The following is a 14,165-nucleotide window of genomic DNA, read 5'->3' on the forward strand; positions in this document are numbered from 1 at the left end:
CTCGCAAATATTTCAAAAAATTAAAAAGTTTGAATTTTGATCCTATCAGAATTGTGTGAAAAAAGCAATATCTATAATGATTATTGTGTTAAAAAAAGACCTTAGTGAATAATTTTTGATCAAATGATCACATTCTAGGACTCAATCTTAGTGATTCTAGTGGTTTATTTCAAATGTTCTAAGTAATTAGTGCACTCGATCATTAAAATTACAAAAATATTAATTACGAATATTATATAAATTTTGCACACAACCAAAAGATTCCTTTACATAAAGAAAATTCTATGCGAAAGGAAACTTTCAGCAAATATTTATTATTTTGCTCAATGCTATTCAAAAACATTTTGAAATGTAAAATGCACAATTCTTCCAATCTTTTTAAAAAATTTAATTTTATATGGCAATATACAAAATTTGAACGAAAGATTCGAAATTAGGTTAAATAGCTTCTGAGAAATCGAAATTTAAAATTTCGTAGTTTTAATAAATCTAATCACGCAAAAAGTAGAGAAAAACAATAAGGGCTCCAAACTTTGGATAGCTCTTTCGACCAAACTATTGGGATCATATTTTGCAGATTGCGGCTAATCCCTATATTTTAGGAGTCAGGTCGCAACGTAAGTCACAACGTAATCTGCACAAATTGACTAGCACAAATTTGCAAAAATTGACTGCAAAAACTAATTAGCATATTTAAGACCACCACCTCGAACCGTTAAGATTGATTCATAAAACGTGAAGATTCAATCCTTAGATTAAAAGTTATTCCAGGCGGTATACAGTAAAACATATATATGTGCTTGTTCAATAAAAGTATCTTTTTAAAGTTTTTTTTTTTTTTAAGTAAGTTTTTTTTTCATTTTTCTCAACTGCATGAAGAAATTCTATGACTATAATAAGAAATGGATGAATCTACTACGACTAGAAATATTTTTAAAGATTTCAAAATTGAAAACTATCCTCTAAAGATCTATAAATTTATTTTATATGAAGAATTTAAACGTTATTTCTTAACTAAAGATTTAAAACTTACTTTGCTACCAATATCATAATTGGAAACTTTGGATCTATTACATATTTAAGTTAAATTCTTTAACTTATATATGTAACCAAAAGTCAGTACAGTTTCTTGAATAAATTTAAAAAAAATTAATTTTAATATTTAGGTCTTTCTAAATTAAGAACTGTATTACCATCTGTAACCAAAGAAATTACTTCTTTTGTAAAAAATGGAGTAGAACTTTATATAATGTTTAAAAACAGAAAGTAAATAAAAAGATAATTTAAACTACAATATTGCAAATAATAGTTACTATAAAACCGTAAAATTTTAAAGTAAATTAATTTTATTGAAGCTATAAATATTTTTCACATGATTATTTTTTGTCAGTGATTATGTTTCTGACTGAATCTGACTTTATACTCATTAAAACCTATTTAAGGTTAAAATAAGTATTCGGATTATTATTTTAAAATATACCAATATTATGGTTCAAATTTTAAATTAAGAGAGTATTTTTAAATATGAAAACAAGTTATCTTTTACAGTCCTACACAAATTGTTTATTTGACTATATTGTAGAAGTTTTGTCCAAAACCTTTGAAACATTTAACATTTGAAACATTTGGTGAAACTTCAAGTACATTGAAAGCAAATCTATAATATAATAGTTCTCAACAAATGCGTAAAATATTTTAAATTCATGATGAAATCACATGGATATTATAGCTACGCTTTAAAGCCATTTTTATGATAGTGTAGTTTGAAATATGAAAATAAGTTGTGCTTTTGGGCACTACACTATTTGATTTGACATTTGAATCTGGCATTTTATAGTAAGAAACAGTTATTCTTGTTTCGAGAATAATGTAAACAAATTTACACTTTAATATTTTTCAACATATGTGCATTTTTTTAAAGCTTTTATTTATTTTCTCCTAGCACCCATAAAAATAACAGCTTGGCCATCGAGTCAAGAAGTTAGCTCTGGATCAACAGTTACCATCAATTGCTCCGTCAGCGGTCATCCGATTTCAAGTATAGAGTGGGTAAAAAATCAAAAGCCACTCTCCTTGTCTCGCAGAGTAGTTCTTATCAGCAGAAACGTTCTTCACATTACAACAGTGCAAAGAGATGACAAGGGAATGTATCAATGCATAGCCCGAAATGACGAAGACTCTGCACAAGGATCAGCGGAACTGAGCATTGCATGTAAGTGTTACTGTATTTGTATTAAATTTACTATGCATAATTGATTTAGACAATACAAAATTTATCAAATTGTTTATTAAGTCTTGTCTCTTGAATCATGTTTAGTTCAATATTGTTATCTTTTATTCTTAAAAGAAACAAAAAATCCAATGTATAGCACATACAAACATACTATTTGCGTTTATGTTATGCTTATTAAAATTTAATTTTTTTTTTTCAATTCTACATAAAATGCACAGCTAAGAAAATTTTATTTTCAGCTTAATATTAATTAGTGCAGATCAGATAGCAGTATAAAATTGCCTCATAAATAGGTATTTATCACTACGTGAAGTGAAAGTTTGATATAAAGTATTTCACATAAGATATCAATCTGAAAATGCATTATAAATGTATAGTTATCCAGAGATGATACATGATTTGAAAAATTTGAATAAAAATTCTCTAGAGAGAAGAAACTGAGATGAAAGATTTTGTTGAATTTTAAATCTAATAAACGTAACAAATTATCCAAAATAAACCAGTAGAATTAATGAATTTGGTACACAAACACCAAAAATATTACTTAATACGCCTCGAATTCCTTAATATCATAACATGTGTAAATATTTTCTGACATATGATAATATTTACTATGATTTGATTATTGAGTAATTTTTTACCTATGAAAACGCAACTAATTTAGTCTTTGACTACCCATAATGTAAAATGTTGGTCTCAAGCTGACTTGTGACACACTTGATTTGAGCAGTGTGTACTCCCATAAAATCAGATATCCGAGATTTGAGTTAAATTGACGAGAATAAATTGATACTAAGGAATATAAGAGTTCCTGTGAAATTTAGTGATGAAGCATTCAACTATGAAATGTTTGACCCAATCTGTTCCTTATTTCTCTTTTCAGATATATAGTTGGAGGGTTATTAAACTTTTAACTAAATGATCACACAAAACTAAGAAACATTTCATTGCCTTGGAAAAATACTTCAGAAAACTCCCCCCAAAAGGTCTTTAACCCCTACGATCTGTTAATTTGCAAAGAAACGGTCATAAAAGTGCCTATTTTTTTGGCTTTTGTATTTGTATTACGTATTTGATTAGTGCTGTAACCAGTTTAAAATAAACTAACTATCTACAATTACCTTAAAAACATCCTGGTACTACCATCAGGTATGTAAAATGAAAAATAAAAGGTCTTCCGGGCAAAAGAAATGAATTAGTTTTATTCTTATTGGCGCGTTACTACTGAAAACTCCAGCCCGTCAATATCACGGGAGAGACAAATAGCGGGCGAAATCTCACCCGTCATTTTCACGGAAGCGAGAAGGAAGGGGTTAATAAACGGTTTCGTGAACAATCAATTTGAAAAGTGTGACTTATTTTTATACTGTTCCAAAATCTTCAAATTGCTCAAAAATTAATTGCTCAAAAAATCAATTGCTCATAAATTAATTACTCAAAAATTAAATTCAATTGCTCAATTGCTCTCATTTCAAAAGAAAATTCAGTGGCACGACAGCTCATAGAAGGCCAAGTTTTCTTGACCGTGGACTCTGGGGTACTAGAGCAGATGTTTGGTGGTCAGCCGAATGCAGTACGTCCAGTGTTTAGTTACCGAGCACGATTGTTACTCATTTTATTACTGCCCCCCACTGAAGGTATTAAAGGCTGAGTCAACCTTTCCCGGTCAAGGACCTGTAACACGAAAGCTCTACCACTCAGAGTATCCCTTCTTATATTTAAAAATAAATAATTTCTCAACCAGACAAATTTAGACTTTTCTGTAATGAAACTAATTATGATTTATTTCCCCTCTAATAAGGATCATAAAACTGATTACCTACTATTTACTAAGTTTATTTTTTCTCTGAACTATTTTACGTTTAGGATAAATAATATAAATACGAAGAAATTTTGTTTATTTTCTTGAAACAATCTATATATTTTCTACAAAATAATTTTTACTTTTTTAACAATTCACTATTTTCTTAATGTTTCACTACTTACAGACTTTATTTAAATGCATTGTTATTTAGTTTTGCTGAACAGTACCTAACAAAAGATTATACTAACTAAACAAAATTGGCGTGATTATGAATGCATTTTCGCTCGGTAAACATATTAAACATTTACTGCTTAATATTCATAACATTTATTTTTAGATACATTTACACATAAAAACACTCTCCTATTAAAGCAGTCTAAAATTGATTAGTAATGATAAAAATATTTGTCACTATTAAAAATTGTTTTAAAAAGAATTAAAAAATATTAAATTACGCACAATAAGTAATAAATTACATAAGCGTTAGCAAAAAATATTATTAGCAGAATGTAAAAATTGTTAATTACAAAAGATACTGAAACATATCATTTTAACTAAACATGCTGGTGTTTTTTGGTGAAATTATCTAACAAATTTTAATTTTTATAGAGATAAAAAAGAAGAGTCCTTAGCTTTTAAGGAAAGAAACCAATATACACACAAAAGCTGAAATGAAATAAATTATAATCTTTCTCCTCATTTTTGACTTTAAGAAAATTTCTAAAGGAAAAAGAGTTCTTTTAAGAAACTTCATAAATAATTAATGTGCATACAAAGCTACATTATTATCAGCCTTGTGCGGGTTCGTTGTTTTAGCATTTATCGAAAGCATGGAACATTAAGCTATTTTCAGAACAATCCACCTTTGTTTAAAGTTGATTATAGATTCTTGGATGATGAAGAAAAATTTCAGACGGGAGAGTAAAAAAACTCTCTAAAGAAAACTTTTAAGCAAATTCATGTTTTAACTCAGGTGCTTCTTCTAATTTCAGTAGCTTGAGTGATAAGAAAGAAAAAAAAATGAAAGTGTTTTTTAGATATTTCTGTAACTAAATATTTCCCAATATGCTGAGGGTTTTTTTTTAAGAAAAAGTAAATAAAAAAGTTTATTTTTTCCAGAAATATAAAGATGTATCGATAGATTTTTGTTTAAAAGTAACTAAAGTAAATATTTTGAAAAATAAACCTAAGTGTAAATATTTGCATAGATCAAACAATCTATTTGTATTTACTTTTAATATTATGGTTCGTGTATACATGAAATTTAAATAACTTTAAAATTTAGCTTACATGAAATCAGAATAATTTACAACACATCATTAGTATCATAAAGTATTAATTTAGCTTTAAGAAAATATTTAAGAAAGGAAATGTTTTCTTTTATTTGCAGCCGACAAAATTATAAAATACTACTTATATTATCATATAAAATTTACTTAATATTTATATTATCCTATATAATAAAACATAAAATTCAAAATGTACTTATATTTATCAAGTAAATAAACTTCCATTTGAAAGAAAATATATTCTTTTTAATATGGCTATAGAGTTTAAATATAAACTTTCTATAATATTTCCAACAGTAACATATTTTATTATCGATTTTATATAAATACATTTTCGTCTAAATATATCCAAGATAGTCCAATAACAACTTTTCAACAAAGAATAATTAAAGGACAAGAAAATAGCTACACTGTTAAGCAAAAAAGGAAACATTTCAAAAAAGACTTTATATTATCTAGTATAAAAGATTCCTATTTTAGCTGCTTCACTTCACTATGAATTCCTATTCAATCCTGTTTTGACTTCATATACACTATAATAATTTAAAGTTACAGAGACTATGATTATTAATCATTTATTCATGATTGTTAACAAAATATAGGTGAGCTTTAATTTCTCTTTTTTCACTTTGTATAGATCTGTAGGCAAATGGAATATAAAGATTATATTGTAAATACCAGTACCACCAAATAACTAGTAAACTGACGTTGAAAATGAAGAATTAAAATTGTAATAATCTATGGTACCATACAAACTCATTTACTTTTGAACTTTAAATACAGTGACCAATATCTTTTAATTTTAATGGTTTAAAAAGTTTTCATTTGAAGAATTTCAAACAAATTTACGTTGCCTTTCCAATATTTTTCAGATTAGACATAATATGTTTGCATAGTTTTAATTCTTTTTTTAATTTCTTATCATAACATTTAAAGTTTTATTAGCAAATTAATTTGTCTAGTAATCGAATCAGCAAAAAATGATCTTCAAAAGAACTTTATTACTCGTAAAGCTATAACTAAAAGCAACTATGATATAGGTAAAATATTTTATTATGATAGTTATAATAAAGACTTAAACTAACAATTAAAATATTTATCTATGTACAATTCTATTATTAAAGCAAATATTAGTCTTTTTAAGCATTTTTTATATAAACTTATAGTAAATAAGTTTCATACTTCATTATCTCACCAAAATTATATAAAACTCCCATAAAATGTCACTCCATTATTTGTGATTCAAATATTTATTTTACGAAACTTGACAATGTCTTTAATTACTAAAATCGCGTACTTTAAACATAATGAGAAAAAAAGTATGATCAAAAGAATGCTCAACTATTAAACCGATTTCGCTCAATTTTTCTAGTTTGCCATGTAAAATTAGATACTTTAAAATGATGTAAAAAATTTTATGCCTTACAATTCAGCATTCTCTCAGTCATTATTAAATAAAATATTAAAATAGAATAAATACTTACTAAAATTTATTTTTTGCATGAAATTATCTTTGGATAAACAAATTTTATAATTGTGTGCAAAAATTTTGTAATTCACTGAAAATCTCTTGAAATAAGACGAAATATGCAAAAAATAAAATAAACATTAGGGGGTCCAAACTTTGGTCCGCTCCTCTGACTAAACTATTAGGACTATATTTCCCAGATAGATTGTGGCTACCCACTGTATTTTCGGAGACAGAAATACAAATCCTTCGACATAAAAGGCATGTTTACCTAAAGAAAGAGTGGTTTTGAGTCTGCCTTCGTAACTTAAAATATCGTCTGCACTAATTAATTACCGTATTTGAGGTCACCCCCTCAAACCATGAAGTTTGAGTCCTTGAGCGTTGAGATTAGATCAAAAGTAATTCAAGATGGTCAGTTTTTCTTAAGACGTACTGTACATTTAACACTTTATCTTCTCTACAAACTTATTAACTGTAACATTCATCATATTTATTTGATTTTTGACTGATAGCTGCATTTAAGACAACTCTTCTTTGAGTAGTACACTTTTTACGGTAACAATTAAGTCCCTTATTACTATTAAGCTTTATTATTAATTTATAATGAATCTTCCAAACATTGTAAATAGTCTATTATATATAATGGAAAGAATGAAATTTTGAACTAAATACTAAGATGTTTAAAAAGAACCTCATTTTATAAATTAAGAATTTTAAAATAAATCTGAATTATATGTAATGATTTTCTGAATATTCTAAGTATTTAATTTCCAAAAATTATAGATTTCTAAACAAAAAAAGTGTTTACATTATTAGTAAGATTCACCTTATTTTCAACTTTAAACTTTTCCATTCATTCCACAAACTTAGTTACTGGAGTTAATTAGAAAACATTTCTTATCATGTGTCAGTTCCACGGATGAAGTTTCCACAGTTGATATGTTAATGAATTTAGATGGAGATGTCATTTTGCTTTGAAATTTGAATGGAATCCTTTGCTATTATACTTATTATTCATGAATTTTTCATGTAAAGTAGTTTATTTAGTAGAAGAGAATAATTATGTATATTTATGCAAACTTTTCGATACGAAATTTGAAAATAAATTATCACATCATTTAATGAATTGTTTTATTGTGTTCGTTACAATTTTTGCTTTCATAGTCAGATAAAAATTATTGTAGGTTCAGATTTTATTAAATAATCTAAATTGATAATTTTGTATTACATAATTAAAAGGATCTAAATAATATAACAAGAAGACTTGGTTAACAAGACTACATGAAGAAATTAAAAATAATGTTTCACATTACTTTCACAATTTAAATAATAATCACCTACGTAAGAAGTTGTGCATTCCCTCTATTGCTAACATAATTTTTTTCAGAAATTCGACTGTTTTTCAATTTTTTTTCCTAATGTTTTAATGACAAATATTATTCGGCTTTTAAACTTCTGAATAGCCAACATTTATTTACAAAAAATACAGCTCTCAATACAGTTACAGTACTAAAAGTTAAGTTTTAAAAGCAAATGTCTTCTTAACTGAAGAAAAATAGAACAAAAAAAAAAGAAAATGCATGACACATACGTCTAAAAAAAGAAGTGATTGACGAGTCCTCTTTCAAAAAAAAAAACTTTTTTTTGTTCATTATTTAAAAGACGCCTTATTTTCTCAATGTTTCTTTTTTTCGATGTTAACTTGAAAAAAATTCTGTTGATTATGCAAAACAAAACAAAAATCAGATACGTCCTTGGAAAAACAAGGAGCATGCACCAATGTTTTTCCATTGAATATTTACAAGTTAGACTTCAGTTTAATTTTATTTCTACGGGAAGCTACTATTCATCTTTCTTGATCATGAACTTCATCTATTTCTTCTTCAAGGTCACTATCAAAAATTACCCTATAATGGGATCTGTGTAAAGCTTGGTTTAGACAGTATTTCATTATCAATTATTGATGGATTTAAAAATTTCAATGTTAATTATCTTAAATAACTTATGTAATCTCAAGATTGAGGTTTATCTGATAATCTTATTATTATAATATTATTATTATCTGACGCAAACTAAATTGAAAAACAAGACCAGAAAAGATTGATAATGCATGCTAAGACATTAAAAAACATGATAATATATATGATGTCTCAACATCTTTATACTGTTTCATTTTTCCACTACTAGTGGTGTCTACGAGTTTCAGGCTTATTAAATTACTATTGTTAAGCTAACATAGAACTTTGTTTAGTATTAATGAACTTTATATTTCATATTTATTGCGTGATTGTCTTACGTTGCTAAAACTATTCCTTTCGCCAAAGAAAACAAGGAATTTCAATATCCTTGAAAAATTGAACTCTATTTAAGCGTTTAGAAAATCTCTTCTGTAAAAATAGTCCATTGTTAAAATAATAAATGAACGGAGTTTCATTGTTGCATAAGGTTTCAAAATTAATAAAACCGTCAAAGTTATTATATCTTTCACACCCCTTCTGATGGATTACATGAGGAGACTAAATTATATTTTTGTTTTTATTTTTTTTTTCGCTAACATAGATCCTAGGAAATTCTTATAATATATAAATCTCTGTATGATTAATAAGTGCCATTGCAGTTTGAAAGGTTTCCCATATTTTTAAAGAAAATCTGAATGCTTCTTTTTCCTCACACCTGCGGCTGACGTGTGAAAAATTAAATTTACGGATTGCACCATAATTCACGGGAATAGGGTGTCTCATTACTCAAAAGATGTTTTTTTTTTCAGAACCTCTCCCAGCGTTCTTTGAAAACTGGTTCAAACCATTTCTTCTGAAGAAAAAAAATTTTTTTTTCAAGGAATAGGATGTTGCGGCTATTAGATTTCCTTGCTATCTCTACAAAATGCCCGATAAATTGATGTATTGCCTTCGATAGCATGACATGAAAGCACGTTTCTTGCGACTTCATTTTTCTCGTAAATACTTCACCAATGCTATAAACATTTTATGTTATTAAATAACTTCTAGTGAAGTGTAAGGATTATATAAACCACTTCAAACATTCTGAAATTCAGTTGTTTATTTAATATTATTCAGTACAAAGTTAAAGTAGGGCTATTTTTTATTATCGTTCAGTCAATCTTATGCTTGAAAGCTGTTAAAAACAGTTTGAAACGGAGTTCAATTTAATTTATTTCGATGCATCATAAGATCTTCATGACAACTTTGGTTGTTTGTGAGGTAAAAAATATATTTTCATTTAACTTTCAAATATATGTATGTAATTTGTGATATAGTTCATGAAATAACAAATTTCACATTAAATAATATTTCGACTCAGTTTCTACATACTTGTTTCTGTTTCAGAAATTTCCTGTCTACAATGATTTTTTTAAGCTGCTAAATTTTTAAAATTTCTTCATTAAATAGTTTAATTTAATGATAAGACATAGAACAGCACTCTTATTAATGGTTTTGTTAAAAAAAAAAGAAAATTTATAGAGTTAAGTGAAATTCCATTGATTATTTAGTAAAGACACAATCGAAATCAAAATGTTTTTATTGCTATGGAAAAATTTTTAATTTCACCATAGTTTATGCAGTTTTAAATTAAAACTTATTTCATGGTTTTGTTTATGCGAAAGCAAACAGAGAAAATAAATATTTCAATAAAGCCGCTAATGTTCAATTTCAAAAGTAAAGGAATTTCAAAATCGTTTAAGTCAAAGTTCATTCATTTAATAAAAAGACGTTTGTTAAAACTTTTTTATGAGATTACTTTTATGAAATATTTTTACAAGTATTGCAGAAATACATTGTAAGTGCTGGGGAAGGTAACAAACAAATCAAACACGCTTCTGCACTTCTATAAGAATGCGCCATAAAATGGACCCACTATATTTATGCTTCTATTTACATATTTTGTAATCAGGTGAACTTATTACGAAAATATTTTAAATCATTTTTTAAAGTTGTAAGTAAGTGGAAGTACATTTGAATTCGCTACTCGCTTCTTAACTTACATTTTGTCGTTTATTCCGTATTTTTCTTGAATTTTTATTTTGTATTTTTTGCTTAATAAGTTCTTTCTTTGTTTAAATTTTTTTTTCCTCCTCACACTATTGTATTGATATATTTTGGTTGGACTATGTATGAATATATATATATATATATGAACGATANTTACACGTATATATATATATATACAGTCGGGCTTCTATTTAACGAACTTTTCTTTGAGATCCACTTCCCACTTTTCCCTAAATATTTAAGAACACTTCAAACTTCGTTAATGCATTTTACGGAGGAAATGACCTTGAATTGATTTTCGCACCCACTTAACTTTTAGAGAAATCAGTAATAAAATTTTTTAACCTTTTTGTTTGCATTGCATACGGGCAATGCAACACGTCGAGAAAGGGGATAAAGGATAAAGGGTCAAATTCCTTGAGTAGGAAAAGAGCAGGGAAGATGGAGGTTATGAATCTTCAAAGCGTGTGGTCCCTTATTGGCACGTACCATGTTTCATGGCATCTTTATCCCCCTTCCTCCCACAGTCCACTTCCCTTTTAGAAAAACTTTCAACATTCCCCTTTTTCATTCAGTGGAGTCCCATTCCATGAAGTCGTCTGTTGATCAGAGTGCTTCTTGCTGTTCTAGCCCTTGGAAAATGTGTTAGCGAAAGTACCTGGCCATAAAAGGGAAATGTTTAATTAACATTTAATAAACATTTAAAAAAGAAATAAACATTTAAAAAGGAGTAAGCATTAAAAAGAAAAAGTTAATAAACATTTAAAAAGGAAAAATGCATTGAAGGAAAACATAGCAAAGCGCGATTAATTATCATTCTACGTGCAAGCATGACGGGCCAACAAAAATTAAAACCATTAGTTATAGTAAAAAGCAAAACTTCAAGATGTTTAAGGACACATAATTTTTGGAGGTTGAATATAACTTCAACAAAAAATCGCGCATGTTGTCAGAAATTTGATAAGAATGGATTCTAAAGTTTGTCAAACTTATTGCAAAACATGGCGAAATTGCTTTAATTTTCGACTATTACCCAGCCCATCTAAAGGAAAAAAAACGAAAACTGACAATTATTACAGATATTTTTCCCTGCTGACGAACACTACATCGAAACTACAACCAATGAATCAAGGGGGATTCCAAACTTTAAAATGCACTAACGATAAAGAGTTGAGCGAAAAATTATCACTGTGCAAGAAAATAAGCAATCCATGACAAAAATAAATTTACGAGAAAGTACAACAGAAATTTCTAAAGCATGGAACTATGATGTTACAGATCGTACCATTCGTAACAGTTTTGCTAAAGCTGGATTCTTTCTCAGCACTGAGAATTTCGAAAGTGCTAAAGACGAGGATGATGTAAAATTAGAGAAACTTTAAAAAAATTGTGGGTACAGCTAAGAGAGAACCTCAAAATTAATGATGATGTACTGAGTAATGGTTTTATTTCTATTGATTCCGAAGCTGAAACCACAGAAACATTAACTGAATCGGATATTTTGGACAGTGCAAAAAATAAAAACAATACAGCCATAAATTATGAGAACACGCTCATGGCACGTTCTTAGTGCAGTACTGAAGAGCTTTTGATTTTTTAGTTGCCAAGGATTGGTCTGAAAATGGATGTGCGTGAGGTAAAAATATTATACTGGATAATTTAAAGACGTTTATAATTAATAAGGCTGATATTTAATTGTACAGTTTCAATTATTTTGGAAAATAAACATTTATTACAAAAAGAGAGAGGCAGAGACATGATTTACCCATTTTGCACATATTTTTAACCACGGATTTGTCCCCATTGGATTTGCACAAAGTAAAAATTTAAATTAACAAAGAAGTTTTCAGTAATGATTTTACATAGAATTTAATTACTTTAGATGGTAATCCAATGTTTTTTAGTCAAATTTGGAAAGAGTTAGTCTAAAAAGGCAAAAATCAATTTTTGACTTAAAATAGTTATCTCTGCAATGGAAAAGATATTTGTATTCAAAATCACGGAAAGCCACAAGGATCTAATTTTCCATCTATCTTAGCTAACTTATTTTTACACTACTATGAAAAAAAATATTCTCTTGATATTAAACTTCTCTTTAAATTTATTGATGATTTAACTATCTTTAATTTTCAAGATTAAGAAAATTCATTAATATTTTCCCCGAGGATTTATTCGTACTTCTTATTTATAATGATTATATTAATATTATTTTTTTGGATTTGGCCATTAAAAAGGAAGAAAATATCTGCTTTGTTGATTTATAAGGTAAGAGAAATCATTTTAATTTTAATATAAATCAACTAATTACTTGGAATTCTAATGCTTCTAAAAGCATCTATTTAAAAACCATATTCATCAAATGAATAAAAATGAAATGAATATGTAATAATGTTTATCTATCTGAAAAAACAAATAGACAAACTCTCTTAAAATTTGATTAAAAAAGAAAATGAATACCCAGCTAAAGTAATTGAATTCAGCATAAAATCATTGAGTTAATATCATGTTAATATTTTTAAATTTACGAAAAACTTCTTTGTTAATTTATTTTTATACCATATGCAATTCGGCAAATCCGTGGCCAAAATCTATGCGAAAGAAGCAAATAATGTATCGCTCTCTCTCTCTCTCTCTCTTTTTCTAAAATAAATAATAATTTTCTAAAATCATTAAAACTGTACAATTAAATATCAACCTCATCAATAATAAACTTCTATAAATTATCCAGTATAATATTATTACCTTGCGCACATCCAATTTTGGGCTAATTCCAGGAAACTAACTAATTAAACGCGCTACAGCACGGCAGTAAGAACATGCCCTGAAACAAAATCCCTCCATTTACGCTTTTAACACCATATGAGCTTCTTTTTTCATATTTTGTAAACTCGCAATCTTATTACAAAAATATTTTCAATCACTCTTGAAAGATTCCGTTACATGTAAATTCATTTTAATTCGCTCCTCGCCTTATAGATTTTGTTTTACGTTTTGTTTCTGTCTTTACTTTACATTTTAATTTCTGTTTTTTGCATGATATATTTTATAAACTATGATGTGCTTAGTTTCTTTAAATTTTTTTAATGCTCCTCACACTTTTGTATTGATATATTTTGCTTTGGCTACATTTATACAAAATTAGAAGGCCCTCCTTTTTGCGAATGTAATTTTGTGAGCTGATGAAGTGATTATATCCTTTCTGTTTTACGTTTTCTTTCTTTTAATTTATTTCTTTTCGTATAAATATTTTATTTAATTAATTTTTCTTCCACTATTTTCAGTAATATTTATTATTTTCCATGTTTTCCGTATATTTTTAGCTTATTATATGAATTCTATATTTTTGCGACCTATGCAC

At 27.3% G+C, this 14,165-nt stretch overlaps 1 protein-coding gene across 1 annotated transcript in view; it reads left to right on the forward strand.

The window, feature by feature from the left end:
- Nucleotides 1-14,165, forward strand: part of LOC107452989 (cell adhesion molecule Dscam1-like) — a 262,770-nt gene that overhangs the window by 128,072 nt on the left and 120,533 nt on the right. Inside the window, exon 7 of the mRNA XM_016069635.3 lies at nucleotides 1,943-2,212. Coding sequence (XP_015925121.1) covers nucleotides 1,943-2,212 — 270 coding nt within the window. The remainder of the gene's footprint in view (nucleotides 1-1,942; nucleotides 2,213-14,165) is intronic.

Source organism: Parasteatoda tepidariorum, chromosome 8 (genome assembly GCF_043381705.1).
Source record: "Parasteatoda tepidariorum isolate YZ-2023 chromosome 8, CAS_Ptep_4.0, whole genome shotgun sequence".
Taxonomy (NCBI): Eukaryota; Metazoa; Arthropoda; class Arachnida; order Araneae; family Theridiidae; genus Parasteatoda; species Parasteatoda tepidariorum.